This window comes from Muscardinus avellanarius (genome assembly GCF_963383645.1).
Source record: "Muscardinus avellanarius genome assembly, chromosome: 8".
Lineage (NCBI taxonomy): Eukaryota > Metazoa > Chordata > Mammalia > Rodentia > Gliridae > Muscardinus > Muscardinus avellanarius.
In genome coordinates this window covers 40,182,570-40,201,620 of record NC_137794.1, presented here as the reverse complement: position 1 = coordinate 40,201,620, position 19,051 = coordinate 40,182,570, and the positions used below count along the sequence as shown (strand labels likewise).

At 44.9% G+C, this 19,051-nt stretch overlaps 2 protein-coding genes across 2 annotated transcripts in view; both read right to left on the bottom strand.

Annotated features, from left to right (window-relative positions):
- NT5E (5'-nucleotidase ecto) overlaps positions 1 to 17,736 on the bottom strand; it is a gene marked incomplete at both ends in the record, with an annotated part of 65,974 nt that extends 48,238 nt beyond the window's left edge. The window contains one exon of the mRNA XM_080700608.1: positions 17,407 to 17,736. Coding sequence (XP_080556734.1) covers positions 17,407 to 17,736 — 330 coding nt within the window. The remainder of the gene's footprint in view (positions 1 to 17,406) is intronic.
- On the bottom strand, positions 13,193 to 13,444 carry LOC308266491 (small ribosomal subunit protein eS21-like; the record flags this gene model as incomplete). Its single annotated transcript, XM_080700724.1, has 1 exon — positions 13,193 to 13,444. One exon carries the CDS (start codon positions 13,442 to 13,444, stop codon positions 13,193 to 13,195), a length of 252 nt encoding a protein of 83 aa, XP_080556850.1.
- Positions 17,737 to 19,051: the final 1,315 nt, after the last annotated feature.

The following is a 19,051-nucleotide window of genomic DNA, read 5'->3' as shown; positions in this document are numbered from 1 at the left end:
GGTTCAGTCCCCAGAACCACAAAAAATAAAAAATAAGTAACATAAATAAAAGCAATGGTGTGTGCACAATACAAAAGAAGAGATTTTTTTAATTCACAGAAATCAATTGCAATAATGTCAAAAAGCTTTTGTCAGAGATTTGAGGCATATTTACTTAGATAGTTACTTATACACCAGCTTATCTGGTTAGAACTGGAGAGAGCAGTAAACCCTATGATTTCAGGCTTAGCGAAAAAACCCAGTCTATTACACAGCGAGCTCAGCTGCCAATTGCTCAGGGACACTCAGCAACATCCTTCAGATGGGAGGATTACAACCTTGTTTGGTGGATACATTTCTGGCCCCATGGATCATTTCTGCTCTTGGGGTGCCTCCTTCACCCCCACAATCTGTGGCCAGAATATGTTGTCCCAGGTGCAAAAATGTGGCATCCCAATGAATGGCAGACGAGATCCGAAGGCTCATCCCCGTTTCACTGAACATCAATATGTGTTTAATGAATGAACAGATAAGTACTGAACAGAAAGAAAACATTTCACATTTTCTGTATCAGTTAGAAAAAATGTACACTCTTAAGCCGGGTATGGTGGCACATGGCTGTAATCCCAGCACTTGGGAGGCTGAGACAGGAGGATTGTACAGGTTCGAAGCCAGCCTCCGGCTACTTAGTAAGGTTCTCAGCAATTTAGTGAAATCCTGTTTCCAAATAAAGTATTAAATAAATCTGGGAGTATAGCCTGGAGGTAGAAAAGCCCCTGGGTTCCACCCCCAGTACCACAAAAGGAAAGAAAGAAAGAAGGAAGGAAAGAAAGAAAGAAAGAAAGAAAGAAAGAAAGAAAGAAAGAAGGAAAGGAAGGAAGGAAGGAAGGAAGAGACACATCCGCCTGGTCTTGAACGTCTCAGCCTTCATAACCATGAGCCACAGAAAACGTCTTTTCCTTATAAATACCCGGCATTGTTATAGCAGTGGAAAACAAATTAAGATAGGGGTGAACTTAAGCAGAAGTTTACTACTACCCCTATGAAGTAGTATCAAAGCCTGTCCCCATGCCTGAACCCTCCAGCCACCTTTCCATTGCGCCCTCTCTTGACCACCCGGGCTAACACTAGGTAAGCTCGCCCAGCACTCAGACATGCCTTGCCCTGGGCTAGGTCTCCACCCAGCACAGCATCCTCTTCTGCAGGTTCCACAGCACCACATGGAGGGCCTACCATCACATACTACACTGGAGGAACTGATGCTCCCTGCATCCCAGTCCACAGATTCCAAGTAGTAGGGAGGAGACTTGGTCCAAACAGGCTCTCCCTCAAGGTCGCTCTCTCACAGCTCAGTGTCCTACCTCCTGCTATGGAACCTGTTCTAGCCACCTGTAATCCCAGTTCTTGGGAGGCTGGGACAGGAGGATCACGGGTTCAAGGCCAGGCTCAGCTACTTAGTGAGATTCTGTTTCAAAATGATAAAGGGGGGAGCCGGGCATGGTGGTGCACGCTTGTAATCCCAGTGCTTGGGAGGCTGAGACAGGAGGATTGCACAGGTTAGAAACCAGTCCTACCTACTTAGTGAGGCTCTAGGGAAACTTAGTGAGACCCTGTTTCCAAATAAATTATATTTAAAAAAAATAGGGCTGGGGGTACAGCCCGGAGGTAGAAAGCCCCTGGGTTTCACTCCCCCCAGTACCACAAAAAAAGTAAAAAAAAAAAAAATTATAAAGGGAGTTGAGTGTGGTTGCACATGGTTGTAATCCTGGTACTTGAGACAGGAGGATGGCAGGTTTGTAGCCAGCCTTAGCTACTTAGTGAGGCCCTCTACAACTTAGTGAGACCCTGTTTCAAAAATAAAGAATAAAGCCGGGTGTGGTGGTGCATACTTGTTAATCCCAGCATTTGGGAGGCTGAGACTGGATGATTGCGGTTCGTAGACGGCCTCAGCTACTTAGTGAGGCCCTCTGCAACGTAGTGAGACCCTATTTCAAACTAAAGAATTAAAAAAAAAGGGCTGAGGGTGTAGCTTGGAGGTAAAATGCCACCAGGTTCAAACTCCAGTACCAATAAAATACAATAAAAAAATAAATAAAAAGCCATAATTATAAAGGGCTTGGATGTAGTGGCACATGCTTATAATCCCGGTACTTGGGAGACTGAGACAGGAGGATCGCAGGTTCAAGGAGCCTCAGAAAACAGTGAGACTCTCATCAACCCAGCAAGACCCTGCTTCAAAATCAAAATGAAATAGAGATGAAGGTGGAGCTCAGAGGGAGAATGCTTCTGGGTTCAATTCCTAATACACACAAGGAAAGAAATGCATAAAGTGTTAGAGGTGTAGCTCAGAGGCAGAACACCCCTGAGCTCAATCCCCAGCACTACTACTACTATTACTAATCAACTAACTAATTAACTTAATTAAAAATAAAAGGAGACTTCTGGGAAGATGGCGACCAAGAAGAGCAGTGTTTACGAGCCCTGCTAAAACTCGATCTCTGTTGCCACAAAATCAGCACTTTTCATAGCCAGAAAACACCATCAGCAGAGAAATAAAAAATGTAAACACAAGGGACAGATAAAAACAAGACTAGAAGAACAACCAGAGACCAGAAATCAAGCCCACAATGTGGCAGCGGAGCCATGCCGGCGCCATCTTCCCTCATAGCACCAGGATCCAGAGAGGAAAGGTAAACAAGGAGCTGAAGTGAGCAGCTGCAGATCATTTGGGTGTAATTCAACAGTTCTTTCAGCGCAATGAACGTCTAAAACTCCCAGTGGCCAAGCTCATTACACCTTCCAGGGACTCAGAATGGAGCTCAAAACCAGAAAAGAAATACGCCAGCCTCACGGCCGAGGGCATAGCAGTGGCGCCATATTGCCAGCAGCTCCAGCCTTACGGCCAAGGGCATGGCAGTGGCGCCATACTGCCAGCAGCGACAGCGAGTTCACCGCATCTTGCCACAGCTCCAGATCTGCCCGCACAATAACTGTGAGTGAAATTTCGGCCCCTAAAGGAGAAATCTCTGTACTGCACTCCCAGGGACTTGCGCAGCTTTGATAATCTCCTTGGGTCGGATATATACCACACCCTAGTCACAGCTCCCTGTGGGAAAACGCCCAGCCCGGCACCCCCACAGCCTCGCAAAGCCTTGATTAACTTCCTGGGTATGAGACGGCGATACAACCCAGTAAAGGAGTAGTGGCAGCTGAGATTACCACAGACTCGCGATACAGAGCACCCTAAGTAAAGTTGTAGTGATCTAGGGAAGGCACAAACTTCTGAAATCATGGGAAAGAGGAACAACAATAGAGCAATGAATGCCCACAACCCCATATTATCAGAACCTGATAACACAGAAATTCAGAGATCTCCAGAAAATCAAATCAGGAAAATAACTGTAGAAATAATTCAGGACTTTCAAAAAGAATTTAGAGAGAGTCTAAAAGAAATAAAGGAAACAATCATTGAGGTAAAGTCCTCAATTCAAAGTATAGACAATTGATTAGACCAGATGGAGAATAGAATTTCGCTCCTAGAAGATGATCACTCAAAAAAGGAATGCATAATTTCTAACTTAGAAAAAAAAATCAGACAGCAGGAATCTGACATTGAGGAAATATGGGCCCATTTTAAGAGAGCTAACCTAAGAATAATCAGAATAGAGGAGGGAAAAGAAGGTGAAACCAAAGGGATCAACAATATCTTCAAAGAACTAATAGCAGAAAATTTTCCAAACATAGAGCAAGAGGTTGATACACAGGTCCAGGAAACTTATAGAACTTCCTTTAGACAGGATCAGAGAAGAGGATCCCCATGCCACATAATTGTCAAAATGACCAATGTGGAAGCCAAGCAGAGAATCTTAAAGGCAACAAAAACAAAGGGCCAAGTGACATTCAGAGGCAAACCAATTAGAATCACTCCAGACTTCCCAAACCAAGTCATGAGAGCCAGAAGGGCTTGGAGTAACATATTCCAAACTCTAAAAGAAAACAACTTCCAGCCAAAAATTTCCTACCCAGCAAAACTTTCTATCAAATTAGATGGGGAAATAAGAAGCTTCCACGACAAACAGAAACTCAAGAAATTTATGTCTTCAAAACCAGAGCTAGAGAAAATACTCAAAGACACTTCCGGGAAGATGGCGACCGAGAAAAGCGGGGCTTAAGAGCCCCGCTAACAACAAATCTCCATTACCACAAAATCAGCGCCTTTCATAGCCAGAAAACACCATCACCAGTGAAACAAAAAATCACCAGGCTCCAGAGAGAAAGCGGACTGAGAACAGAGCCACAGAGGAGATTCACCGGCCTTGCGCCCGAGGACGCGGCAGACGCGGAAGCAGCGCCATACTGCCGGCGGCACCGGCGAATTCACGGGATGGCTACAGCAAGCCGAGGTGAGCCACTGCGGAACAGCTAGGCGGGATTTCTCCGCGCAGAGAGCATCTAAAGCTCCCAGTGGCCGAGCTCAGCACACGCTGCAGGGATTCAGAGTAGAAATCAAAATCAAGAAGAAAAATGCCAGCCCCATAGCCGAGGGCGTAGCAGCGGCGCCATATTGCCACCGGTGGCAGCAGCACCGAATTCAGCGAGGCCAGTACAGCTACATCTGCGTACGCAAGAACAGTGAGTCAAATTGCGGGCCACAGAGGAGAAATCCCAGTACTGTACTCCCTGGGACTTGACCCAGTGGGGTAGGGGCGGTGGTAGAGATATCACACCATAGGAGAACGCCCAACCTGGCACCCCCCACAGTCTAAAGCAGCCTCTATCGACTCTCTGGGTTGGAGACTCTGTGATAAAACCCAGTAAAGGAGTAGTGGGGTCCGAGATACTACTGACTTGCGACCCAGAACACCTTAAGGGAAGTCATAGTGACCCAAGGGAAGAGCCCAGAGAAGGCACAAACATCGGAAATCATGGGAAAGAGGAATAATACTGGAGCATTTAATGCCCACAACCCCACAACATCAGAACCCGATAAAACAGAAAATCAGAGATTTCTAGAAGATCAAATCAGGAAAATAACTGCAGAAATAATAGAGGTGCTTCGAAAAGAACTCAGAGAGAGCCAAAAAGAGATAAAGGATGCAATTAATGAAGTAAAGGCCTTAATTCAAAGCACAAACAACCGATTAGAACACATGGAGAACAGAATCTCGCTCTTAGAAGATGAGCAATCCAAAAATGAACTCATAGTTTCTAATCTAGAAAAAAATATCCGACAACAGGAATCTGATATTGAAGAAATATGGGCCCATTTTAAGAGAGCTAACCTAAGAATAATTGGAATAGAGGAGGAAAAAGAAAGTGAAACCAAAGGGATCAACAATCTCTTCAAAGAAGTAATAGCAGAAAATTTTCCAAACATAGAGCAAGAGGTTGATACACAGGTCCAGGAAACTTATAGAACTCCCTTTAGACAGGATCGGAGAAGAGGATCCCCACGCCACATAATTGTCAAAATGACCAATGTGGAAGCCAAGCAGAGAATCTTAAAGGCAACAAAAACAAAGGGCCAAGTGACATTCAGAGGCAAACCAATTAGAATCACTCCAGACTTCCCAAACCAAGTCATGAGAGCCAGAAGGGCTTGGAGTAACATATTCCAAACTCTGAAAGAAAACAACTTCCAGCCAAAAATTTCCTACCCAGCAAAACTTTCTATCAAATTAGATGGAAAAATAAGAAGCTTCCATGACAAACAGAAACTGAAGGAATTTATGTCTTTAAAACTAGCACTAGAGAAAATACTCAAAGAGATTAACTACAAAGAAGAAATAGGTAACACACACCAGAACCAGAGAAACAAGATTTTCCATCCAACAGACAATTAAGATTGTTTATCTGTGGAGACTCATTATTTATGTTAGTCTTTTACCTATCTCTAAATGGTATTGTTTGCCTTTATTGTTGTTAATTTTTAGGATTTCTAGTTGGAATATTAATATACCTTCAGATATAGCAATTGGAAATATTTTATCCCATTCTATTAGTAACTGTTAACTCTGTTTACATTGTCTTTGGATATACAATTTTTTTTTTTTAGGGAGTCTGTATACTCCTCTGTTGCCTGTGCCATTGAAATCATAACCAAGAAATCACTGCCAATTTCAATGTTGTGAGGTTTTATGACCCAGATTTTCTCCTAAAAGTTTATAGTCTTAAGATTTATATTTAGGTCTATTATCTATTTTGAGTTAATATTTGTATATGGGATTAGGTAAGGGTCCAATTTTATTCTTTTCCATGTAATTATTATTTTTTAACAATATTTAGTTAAAAGATTATTATTTCCACCACCAAATGTTCGTGGAAACCTTGTCAAAAATAACTTGACAATATAGGGAAGAATTTAGCTCTAGGCTTTTATTTAACTCCAATGGTTTATATATCTGCCTTTAGAATAGTACTACACTGTTTCAATTATTGTAGCTTTATATGGTTTGAAATCAGAAAAAATATATCTTCTAGCTTTGTTCTTTTTCAAGATCATTTTGTGTATCTAGACTCCATATTCCATATTAGGATAGATTTTTTCTGAAAAATAAATATATAAATATATGATAGTTTCACCTAAAAAATAGAAAAAATAGATTCTCTGGTAAGAAAGAAAGCAAAAAGAAATATTGAAATGTTATCTTGAAGTCATCAAAAGCTTGGTATCAGACAAATGAAACTGTTATGTGAGATTATCATTTTTAATTTTAGATAAATTGCCATAATACTAGATGTCAACTACTAAGCCAAGCATGGGAGGGAGGGATAGGGAGAGAATGGGGTGGGTATTGGGTGGGAGCTGACTGGGAAAAGTGTGCATGTATGTCTATAAAAGTATGTATCTTACTGTGATGTATGAATACAGTGCACCAATAAAAAAAAAAAACTAAAAACAAACAAAAAAAAAGAAAATACTCAAAGAGATTAACTACAAAGAAGAAATAGGGAATACATACCAGAACCAGAGAAACAAGATTTTCCATCTAGCAGACAACTAAGCAAAGAAGAATATATTCATGTGTTTATAGGTTAAAATATTTGGAGAGTCATTAGTTATTTCAGTCTTTTACCTATTTTTAAATTATATTTCTAAACTGTATTGTTTGCTTTTATTGTTGCTAATTTTTAGGATCTCTATTTGGAATATTAATATACCTTCAGATATAACATTTGGAAATATTTTATCCCATTCTATCAGTAACTTTTAACTTTGTTTACATTGTCTTTGGATGTACAATTTTTTTTATTTTTTAGGAAGCTTGTTTATTCTTTTGTTGCCTGTGTATTTGAAATCACATCCAAGAAATCACTGCCAATTTCAATGTTGTGGAGTGTTATAACCCAGGTTTTCTTCTAAAAGTTTATAGCCTTAAGATTTACATTTAGGTCTTTTATCTATTTTGAGTTAATATTTGTATATGGTGTTAGGTAAGGGTCCAGTTTTATTCTTTTTCATGTAATTATTATTTTCAACAATATTTAGTGAAAAGATCATTATTTCCTTCACCAAATGTTCTTGGAACCTTTGTCAAAAATAACTTATCATATATGGAAGAATTTATTTCTAGGCTTTTTATTTTATTCCACTGGTTTATATATCTGCCTTTATAGCAGTACCATACTGTTTCAATTAGTGTAGCTCTATAAGGTTTGAAATAAAAAAAAAATGTACATATTCTAAAAAAATAAAATAAAAAGGGATGGGGTGTAGCTCAGAGGTAGAACCTTCATGGGTTCAATCCTAAGCACAGAAGGAAGGAAGGAGATCCTGGCGGGTTCCACCTTCCCTATCACCACCTCTCAGTCCTCGTCACCTCACAGCTTGATTATGCCCTGGCTACTTCCACTCCGTCTTTGCTGGTGTCTCCCCTTCCCAGCCATTTCTGCTCTTCTTCTCAAACTGATCTCTGAAGAGCAGAGGGTGTTGTTGTTGTTGTTGTTGTTTTGTTTTGTTTTGTTTTTGGTGGTTCCTAGAAACCCTTCTACCTCTGGGCTACACTCCCAGACACCTATTTTTTATATTTTTATTTGGAAACAGGGTCTCTTAAGCCAGCGAGGCTGGCATCAAACCAGCGCCATCCTCCTGTCTCTGCCTCCCAAGCACGGGGATTACAAGCATGAGCCACCATGCCCGGCTTTTTTTTTTTTTTAATATAAGTCAATTCTCCAGTTCTCTGCAAACACTGACTGGTTGTCCAACAATTCAGTTCAGACAAAGCAATACCTACCTGGTCTAAGCTTGTCCAATGACTTACAGGGCTCAGTCACACAAGGCTGTCTCCACTTCATCACCCACGGGAGGCCCAGGCCCCTGCATCTCTAACCAACCAGCTATAAAACCCACAACTCCATTCCCAGGGCTGACAATCTAGAGCAACTCTGAAACTTACTATTAGCAGTTTATTATAAAGGCTACAACTCAGGAGAAGCTGAATGGAAGACACATGGGGCAGGGGCAGAGCTTCCACACTCTTTCTGGGCACACTGCCCTCCTGGAACAACTTCAAAGTGCATCAAACTCATTGTTCAAGATTTGTTTTTGTTTTTGTTTTGTGGCCCTGAGGATTGAACCCAGGGTGTTCTATCTCCTAGCTAGATCCCCAGGCCAGTTTTATTTTTTATTTTTATTTATTTTTAATCTATTTATTTATGTATGTATTTTTTTGGTGGTACTGGGGATGGAACCCAGGGGCCTCTACTTCTGGGCTACACTCCCAGACCTATTTTATATTTTATTTGGAAACAGGGTCTCTTAAACCAGCTGAGGCTGGCTTCGAACTTAAGGAATCCTCCTGTCTCACTCTCCCAAGTGCGGGGATTACAAGCATGCGCCACCACGCCCGGCTCTATTTTTTATTTTTAAATAGGTGTGTGCCACCAAGAGTTTTCAGAGCTTGACCTCCAATTCCACCTTCCTTTCCTGCAGGTTTGTGGATGAGGTTAGAACTAGAGGTTCCAACTCTCTAACCCTCTAGACACTTGGTCTTTCTAGTGATTGGCCCCATCCTAAGGCTGTCTAAGGGTCCTACCCTAAGTAAATCAGGTTTATCCCGTGGGCTCATTATGAATAACAAAAGACACTTATCACTTAGTCTATTCATTTCTGAGGTTTTAGGAACTTAGGTGACCAGAAACTGGGGTGAATGATCAAATGTTTCCTTTTTGCTGTACCACAGAAGGCCTCCTCTGAAACCCCAGCGCTCACCTAACAAAAGTGCTCGATCCTCTCAGGGGGCCTGCAAGACTCAAACAACCTTTCTCTCCTCATTCCCACCACTTCCCTTGGTGCAGGCTGGTCCATCCTGCACCAAGGGAAGTTCTCTTGGTGCAGATTCTGCCTCTGCACCAAGGTTGTTCTCCTGCCCCTTCACAGAACCAGAAAACTCACTGCAACAAAAAGTGCCCTAGGATGTCTCTGCACAGAGATGCTCAGACTCTCAGAGATGAGCGGGCTCATGCCTCACCATAGAGATGAGAAACTGCTGGCCCCAAGGGGGAGGCGTAGCCAAAGATTATCAACGTGTTTCTTAAAAGGCAGAGAGAACAGTAGCAATCGCTGAATTTCCAGTAAGGAGGGCTGAAAATATAAGCTTCATATTACATAAGCTGTCAAAAACACAAACCGCAAGGGAAAAAAGATGAATATGAATACATCAAATAAAGGATTTCTGTTTCGTGAAAAATATTATGGACAAAGTTAACAGATATAACATCACTGAGAGATATTTACAGTGTCTAAAATTGATCGCAGCATGCGTACAAATCAAGAGAAATAAGGCAAACTGGTGTGTGTGGGGGGCGGGGCTAGGGATTGAACCCAGGGGCATTCTACCTTCGAGCTACACCCCCAGCCCAATTTTTTATTACTTATTTTGAAACAGGGTCTCACTAAGTTGCGGAGAGCTTCATTAAGTAGCTAAGGCTGGCTGCGAATCTAGATCTTCCTGCCTCAGCCTCCCAAGTACTGGGATTACAAGAGTGTGCCACCACGCCCAACTCTGATTTTTTCTTTTTTTTTCTTTTTTGGTACTAGAGATTTTAACCCAGGGGCATTCCACCTCTGAGCTACACCTCCAGCTGTGTGTGTGTGTGTGTGTGTGTGTGTGTGTGTGTGTGTGTATGGCACTAGGGATTGAACCCAAAGGAGTTCTACCTCTGAGCTACACCCGCAGCTCTTCTTATTTTTTATTTTGAAACAAAGTCTCACTAGATTGCTGAGGCTGGCTTCAGCCTTCTAAATACTGAGATTACAAGTGTGTACCATAATGCCTCGATTTCTTTCTTTATTTCTTTTCTTTTCTTATTTTTTGTGGTACTGGGGGTGAAATTCTGAGGCTTTCTACCTTCGGGCTATACTCTCAGTCCTATTTTATTTTTTACTTAAAAATAGGGTCTTGCTAAATTGCTAAGAGCCTCACTAAATTGCTGAGGCTGACTTCGAACCTTCAATCCTCCTGTCTCAGCCTTCCAACTACTGGGATTACAGCCATGCACCACCATTCCTGGCCCTATCTATCTATCTATCTATCTATCTATCTATCTATCTATTTATTGCAACTGGGTCTTGCTAACTTCCTGAGGCTAGCCTCAAACCTGTCTCAGCCTCCCAAGTACTAGGGTTACAGATGGTTGCCATGATGTACAGATCCAATTCTTTTTCTCTGCAGTACTAGGGAGTCAATCCAGGGCCTCATTCACACTAGAGAATTACTAACTTATATCCCCAACCCTTTTGCCATGCATGTGTGTCTGTGTATATGGATGGGTGTGTGTGTGTGTGTGTGTGTGTGTGTGTGTGTTTTAGGAACTAAACCCAGGGGCATTTGACCTCTGAGCTACACCCCCTGCCCTATTTTTTATTCTTCATTTTGAAACAGGGTCTCACTAAGTTGCAAAGGGCCTCACTAAGTAGCTAAGGCTGTCCATGAACCATGATCCTCCAGCCTCAGCCTCCCAAATGCTGCGATTACAACCATGCACCATCATGCTCAGCTATTATTTTTGTTTGTTTGTTTATTTTTGAAGCAGGGTGTAGGTAAGTTGCTAAAAGTTTCTATATGTTGCTGAGGCTTTGCCATTTTGCATTTATTTATTTATTTATTTATTTATTTATTTATTTATTATATACTGGGCCTGGGCATTCTACCTTTGAGCTACACCCCTGCCCTATTATTATTATTATTATTATTATTATTATTATTATTATTTTAAATTTTGAAACAGAGTCTCACTAAGTTATAGAGGGCCTGACTAAATTGCTGAGGCTAGCTTGGAACCTAAGATCCTCCTGTCTCAGCCTCCCAAGTACTGGAATTACAAGCATCGTCACCACGTTGGGCTTCTAAGTCTTATTTAGAGACAAGATCTTGATAAATTGCCTAGGCTGGCTTTGAACTTGAGATCCTTTTGCCTCGGCCTCCTGAGTAGCTGGGATTACAGGTGTGCGCCACTGTACGTGGCTAAGGAAACCCACTTAAAAAGCAGAAAATATGAACATTCAGTTAGGGAAGAGTGACCTCAAAAAGTTAAGCAACATATCAAAACCTGTCCGAACTCATGAGTCTTTAGCAAAACACAAGACAAGAACAGTGTGATGCCACTTTATACCTACTGGAAAGTTGGATAAAACCACGGAGAATGGGTGAGCTCTAAGGAGCTGCATGTCCTGCTTGGGGGTGGCGTGAGGGGGAGTGGAGGGGAGTAGAGGCGCCTGCTATTCCGGAAAGCAATCTGCTAGTACTTAAACAAAAGCACCGTATACCCATGCTCCGTAGCCAGCAATTTTGCTCTTCAGAATGAATCCCAAAGAAATCCTGCAGGAGGATACTTGGAGCAGCCTCATTGGTGAGGTAGGGTGCCGGCAGCCACCTCTACACCTATCTGTGGTCACATGGAGCATGTGCACAGTGTCGGACAGGAACACGGCACACAGAGAAACACGGCTGAACCATCCAAACAAGCTTAGGGAAAGAGAAACAGAATGAGCTAACGGCACTACTTCCATTCAAATATAAGCTACAAGCCCCAAGCTGGGCATCACGGACCACGCCTGCGATCACAGGGCTGGGGAGGCTGAGACGGGTGGATTTCAGGCCTGGTCCTGCGACTCAATGAGGCCCTCAGCAACTTAGAAAGATCCTGTTTCAAAATAGAAAATAACCAGGTATGGTGGCGCACACTTGCAATCCCAGTACCTGGGGGCTAAGACAGGAGGATCGGGGATTCGTGGCCAGCCTCAGAAACTTAGTGAGGCCGTCTGCAACTTAGCAAGACTCTGTTGCAAAACAAAAAATAAAAAATAAAGTTTGGCTGGGCGTGGTGGCGCACGCTTGTAATCCCAGTGCTTGGGAGGCTGAGACAGGAGGATAGCACAGGTTCGAAGGCAGCCTCAGCTACTTAGTGAGACCCTGTTTCCAAATAAATTATAAAAAATAGGGCTGGGGTTGTAGACCGGAGGTAGAAAGCTCCTGAGTTCCACCTCAGTACCACAAAAAAAAAAAAAAAAAAAAGGAACTAGGGCTTGGAATGCAGCTCAGAGGTAGAAGGACTCTGGGTGGTTCAATCCCCAGTGAGAGAGATAAAGAGAAAAATACACACTTGCGAGTATATTTTACAAGTACACCTAGAAACAAACCAGACACATTCAAACAGCTTTCTATGCAGGAAGCAGGGATGGCAGTCAATGGGCAGTTCTAGCTAACCGTTCCCTGAGCAAGCTAAGGCAGGGCCATGGACCCCAACCCAGGTGCTGGCCCCAGCATTTTAGAGCAATTTGGTGAGCTCGGCAGTCAGGGCCTCAGAAGCGGGAACCAAGTAAAGAAAAGGCCATCCTTCTGAGTGCCCGAGCGACCCAGTGAAAGCCACCTTCCTTCCAGCCTGTCTTAAGGGTCACCCGTAGAGATGAGTACCTTTGGTTTTACAAATTGTTTTCTTTTCCTTTTTATTGTTTTGATACTAGGGATTGAATCCAGGGGTATTCTGCCTCTAACAGCACTACTTAATTAAAAATATAAGCATGAAGTCAGGCATGGTGGTACATGCTTGTAATCCCCATACTTGGGAGGCTGAGACAGGAGGATGGCAGGTTTGATCCAGCCCTTTTTTGTTTTTGACTTGAAAGAGTATCTCACTAAATTACTGAAGGTATTATTTTTTTATTTTCCATGGTTTATTTATGACAAATACTCCGCATCATAACTTTCTCCAGTCAGAAGTTCTTGGAAACGATGCCATCCACCTTGGCCAGCAGAAGAATGGAGTCATCTGACTCACTCATCCTGCGAATGGCTCCGCAGATAGCATAGGTTTTAAGCTGACCATTAAACCTGCCTGTGACCTCGTCAACCTCAGCCATGTTCATCTGGATGGATGCATGGTCCTTGGCACCGGTGATACGGATGCTGGCAGAGTATTTATGTGGCACGAACAGGTCCATAAACTTGCCAGCGTGGTTCTGCATGCCGAGACCATACCAGCTGCCTCCATGATGAGCGTGAGCAGAGAAAGTACTGAAGATATTATTAAGTTGCTGAAGCTGGCCTTAAACCTGTGATCCTCCTGTCTCAGCCTCCCAAGTGCTGGGATTAAAAGTGTGTCCCGGCAGTCAGCTCTCAATATGTAAATCTTTTTTTTTTTTCAGGTCTGGGGATGGAACCTGGGGCATTTGACATTCGAGCTACACCTCCTGCCTTATTTTTTATTCTTTATTTTGAAACAGAGTCTCATTAAGTTGCAGAGGGCCTCACTAAGTAGCTGAGGCTGTCTGCAAACCACGATTCTCCAGCCTCAGCCTCCCAAACGCTGGGATTGCAAGCATGCGCCACCACGCCTGGCTCCAATGTGTAAATCTTAAGAAAAGTTTAGACAATGGGACTTAGCTAAAAGATGGCGGACGAGAGGTAGATGGCGGTCTATGCCAGGCTGTGGGAACCAGATAAACCAGGAGCCAAACCCAAACCTTCCCTTCGTTACTTTCTCCAACTTCAGGGTGTAGAAATCTAACCTTTCATGATTGTTTATGATAGGTTAGAAGGAAGGGAAGATTTTTACATTTAGTATTCATGCACTGCTCACAAAAATCCTACACAGTAAATTTCAGTTCTACTTTAAGTTAAAGAGCACAAGGCTCAGGAGGAGCAGGGCAAATGCTCTCGTCCTGGGGCCTGAGGGGTCACCAGTCCTTAAGACAGTCACACCCTCTGGGCATGGTGGTGCAAATTTATAATTCCAGTACTTGGGAGGCTGAGACAAGAGGATCCGGGTTCGTGGCCAGCCTCAGCTACTTAGTGAGGTCCTCCACAACTTAGTGAGACCCTGTTTGAAAATAAAGAATAAAAAATTGGCTGGGGGGTGTAGCTCAGAAGTAGAATGCCCCAGGTTCAATCCACAGTACAAAAAAAAAAAAAAAAAAAAAAGCTGCTAGCGGCTTTGTGTGTGTGTGTGTGTGTGTGTGTGTGTGTGTGTGTTACTGTGGATTGAACCCAGGGACATTCTACCTCCGAGCTACATCCCCACCCCCTCAGAGGCATTCTACTTACAAGCTATATCCCCAGCACTATTTTTTATTCTTTTTTTGAAACAGGGTTTCACTAAGTTGCGAAGGGCCTCACTAAGCAGTTGAGGCTGGCTGTGAACCCAGATCCTCCTGTCTCAGCCTCCCAAGTACTGGGATTACAGGCTTGCGCCATCACGCATGGCCCACAAAAAGCATTCTAAACCTGCAGGAGATGGGCTGTAACTTGTCGCAGATTGCTCTAGCTTCAGATTGCTCTAGCTTCGCCTGAACGTCCTGTGATAAACATCTGATGTGATGACTAACACTCTGAGCTCAATATCATTATTAGGGAAAACTAGGAATTCTCCATTCCTTTGTCAACCAAAAGAATTTGTACGATGGTAGAGAAGAGGGTGTCATGAAGAGAAAATTCTACAAAGTTGTGGGTTTAGATGTGGAATCAAAACAAAGGAATATAAGGTTTATTCTACTCTTCTGTGAGGAAGTGGAGACTTAAACTAATAACAATGAAGTTGTAATAAATATTTATGTGGTCATTACACTATTCACAAAGCATCCGGCAGGTCTAGCTGTAGAAATGCTGAGGCTAGGAGGCCACAGAGTTCTTGAGCGCAGATGTGGTTAGCACTCCCCATCAGCTCTGGAGACTTGGGGGACCTGTTTGAATTGGGTACCCCGGAGAATCTCTAAACCAACAGCGGGAGCAAAGGGAGCTCTCTCCCCTTCTCTCTGAAATAAACTTTCTTGTTGGTCCTGGGTGTGGAGGGAGAGGTCAGATAACTCTGTCCTCTTATCATCTTTTCCTGTCCTTCCTTCTCCAAGTTTCCAGAGGAAAAAATACGGTATTGTGCTCTCCTGACCTCTGAGCTCCGCGCACAGAGTGTTGGGTCTCGTTCTGCCCGCCCTGGACCACACCTTTCTTCCCCGTCTACACGTGGCCTTTGTAGACTCCTGGGACCCTACCTCTGGCCTTTCTCTTCCAAAGCTCTTAAATTTTCTTGTCTCCAGTTTTTCTATTGTCTGACAGAATCCTTCCACTTTAGGGATTTATTTATTTATTTATTTATTTATTTATTTATTGTGGTACTGGGGATGGACCCAGGGGCATTTTACCTCTGAGCTATACCCCCAGCCATATTTTTAATTCTTTATTTTGAAAGTCTCACTGAGTTGCAAAGGACCTCATTAAGTAGTTGCTGAGGCTGTCTTCAAACTGCAATCCTCCTGTCTCAGCCTCCCAAATGCTGGGATTACAAACTTGCACCACCATACCCGGCTACTTCAGGCTTCTACACAGCATTAAATTTGGTTGATGGTGTGATTTGTGATTTAAAACAGCTGTCACAGCCAGGCATCGTGGCATGAGCTCATAATCCCAGTACTTGAGAAGCTGAGACTGGAGAATAGCAGGTTCAAGGACAGCCTCAGGAATTTAGTGAGGCTCTCAGCAACCTAGTAAGACCCTGTTTTCATATAAGAAATAAGATTGATCTGAGAATGTAGCTCAGTAGCTTGGAGGTAGAATGCCTCTGAGTTCAAATGCCAGTAACATACATCACACACACACACACACACACACACACACACACACACACCAATAAATAAAATAGTTATCACTATAGATACAGAAGTAAGTTATACCTATTTATTACACCCTACTCCTTTCCTAGAATTTGTCCTGGCAACCAACGCACACATTTAATAGATAATTTGGGAGCTTGGACTAAACCCTTCACATGTTTTGAGAACTCCTTCCCTCTTAAGCTGGACTCTCTTCCTAAATCTCTGCTGTCAGATGGGTCTTACCAAATTCTTTGAAATCTATGTTCCAGCATTTTGGTTCTGTTTTTTTCTTTTCTTTTCTTTTCTTTCTTTCTTTCTCTCTCTCTTTCTCTCTTTTTTTTTTTTTTTTTTTTTTTTTTTTGGTGTAGTACTGGGGGTAGGACTCAGTGGCATTCTACCTCCAAGCTATACCCCAGCCCTATTTTTTATTCTTTATTTTGGAGCAGGGGCTCACTGAGTTGCAAAGGGCCTCACTAAGTAGCTGAGGCTGACCACGAACCACAATCCTCCTGCCTCAGCCTACCAAATGTTGGGATTACAACAGGCCCGGCTCCTCTGAAATTTCTTTTGAACCTATATTGTCTGGTAATAATAACTAACGTTCACAGGGACACATGTATAGACAATGCCTTGAGGTAGATACATTATCCTCATTTTGTTTAACTAATTAATTTATTCATTTATTTTTGTGGTACTGGGGACTGAGCCCAAGCTACACTCCCAGCCCTATATTTTATTCTTTATATTGAAACCGCGTCTAAGTTGCGGAGGGGCTAAGTAGCTGAGGCTGGCTGTGAACCTGCGATCCTCCCGTCTCACCCTCTCAGTAATAGGATTAGGAGCGTGCGCCACCACGCTTGGCTCATTATCCCCACTTTGGAGGATGGCACAGAAGCACAGAAAGTCAACGACTTGCTCAGGGTCACACAAAGTAGCTGGGCTGGAAATTCACCCAATGCTCTGCTGTCTATTACTGTGTTTCCCCCTTTGGGGGCCGGTGACTTGGCTCATTTTACTCAACGTCTTTGACTCTCAGTTTCCCTTCCAATAAAGTCAAGGTCAGGCGTTCTTTGACAGATTCCACAGTAACTGAGAGATCTAGTTCAGGCCTCAGCATCGGGGAGCTGTCAGTGCCCCTGGTAGGCAGAGCCCCTGGAAGGCAGAGGTCTCACAGCGGGGGCCGGATGGCGTTCCTTCCAGACCCTGAGGTCTGGTCTCCCTGGCACCCGCGGACCTGGCCCTCTCCCCGCACGTCCATCTCTGCGTCCTGGTCCTCGGGTGGCCACGCCGGGCCCCGGGCCAGCTCCCGGGCTGGCGCTCCTCCCCGGGAGCTGCGGTCTTACCATGGCATCGTAGCGCAGGGCGTTCATGAAGTGCGCCACCTCGGCGCCCTTGTACACGGTGAACCAGATGGTGCCCTGGTACTGGTCGCCGGCGTCGAGCAGCAGCACGTTGGGCTGCTCCTGGCGGATCTGCCGCACCTTGGTGGCGAGCCTGGCCACGCCGCCCACGCACAGGCTGGCGTGGCGGCACTGGCCCGCGTCCGCGCTGGTCTGCTCCAGCCGGCTGTGCACGTCGTTGGTGTGCAGGATCGCGAGCTCCCAGGGCTCGGCCGCCGGCCACCGCAGCGCGCTCAGCGCCAGGAGCAGCAGCGCGGCGGCGGGGCGGCCCATGGCTGCGGGACGGCGCGCGGGAGTGCGGGAGCCGAGGCCGCGGCGGGCGCGGGGCGGGCCGGGGGCGGGGCGCGGGCGGGCCCGTCGGCGGGGGCTCGCGCCGCCGCCCCACCCGGCCCGGCACCTGGGCGCCCGCGAGCCCCGGGGAGGCTGCCCCAGCCCGGGCGCGCAGGGAGAGCGAGGGCCGCCCGCCGGGCCGAGTCCCGCCTCTCGGGGGCCCAGATTTCTCTGAGAACGTATGGCTGTGTTGGAGTTGGACCTGTGACTGCCGAGCTCTTCTCTGCAAAAGAGGGAGGCCCAAAAAGAGATGAGCGGGGAGGGGTGGTGTGCAGGCGGGCCGGAGACCAGCGCGCTGCCACTGGGCTCTGGGAACACGCTAAGAACACGTTGCTTAGAGCTGGAGTCTTAGAAGACTAAGATACCACTGGGATGTAGTCCTTCGTGTGTGTGTGTGTGTGTGTGTGTGTGTGTGTGTGTATGTGTGTGTGTGTGTGTGTGTGTGTGTGTAACCCAGGGGTTTTTCTACCTCCGGGCTATACCCCCAGACCTATTTTATATTTTATTTGGAAACAGGGTCTCACTAAGTTGCTGAGACCCTCACTAAGTAGCTGAGGCTGGCTTCGAACCTGTGCGATCCTCCTGTCTCAGCCTCCCAAGCGCGGGGATTACAAGCGTGTGCCACCACACCTGGCTTTTGTGTGTGTGTGTGTGTGTGTGTGTGTGTGTGTGTGTGTGTGTGGTGTGTGTGGTACTGGGAATGGAACCCTTCTACCTCTGGGCACCCTATTTTATATTTTATTTGGAAACAGGGTCTCACTAAGTTGCTGAGACCCTCACTAAGTAGCTGAGGCTGGCTTCGAACCTGTGCGATCCTCCTGTCTCAGCCTCCCAAGCGCGGGGATTACAAGCGTGAGCCACCACGCCTGCCCGGTTTAGTTCTTCATCTTTATATATTTATGAACCTGGAAACTGAACCCAGGGACATTTACCTCTGAGCTACACCTGCACCCTATTTTATTTTGAAACAGGGTCTCCCTAGGCTGACGATAGTCTCACTACTTGCTGAGACTGTTCTCGAACCTGCGACCCCCACCCCCTCCCGTCTCAGCCTCCCAAGTACTGGGATTACAAACGTCCGGCCCCTTCGTTTGTTTGCAGTTAAAACCTTAGCTACGAGGCTGAGGCCGCAGAGGTGTGGTGGGTGGACAGCTCCCGACAGCCAGAACAGACCATTGGCCGGGGAAAACCCACAGCTGTGTGGGAAGTGCCGCCGCCTGGAGTGGTTTTTCTATTTCTAGACATCTTTTCTTTCTGT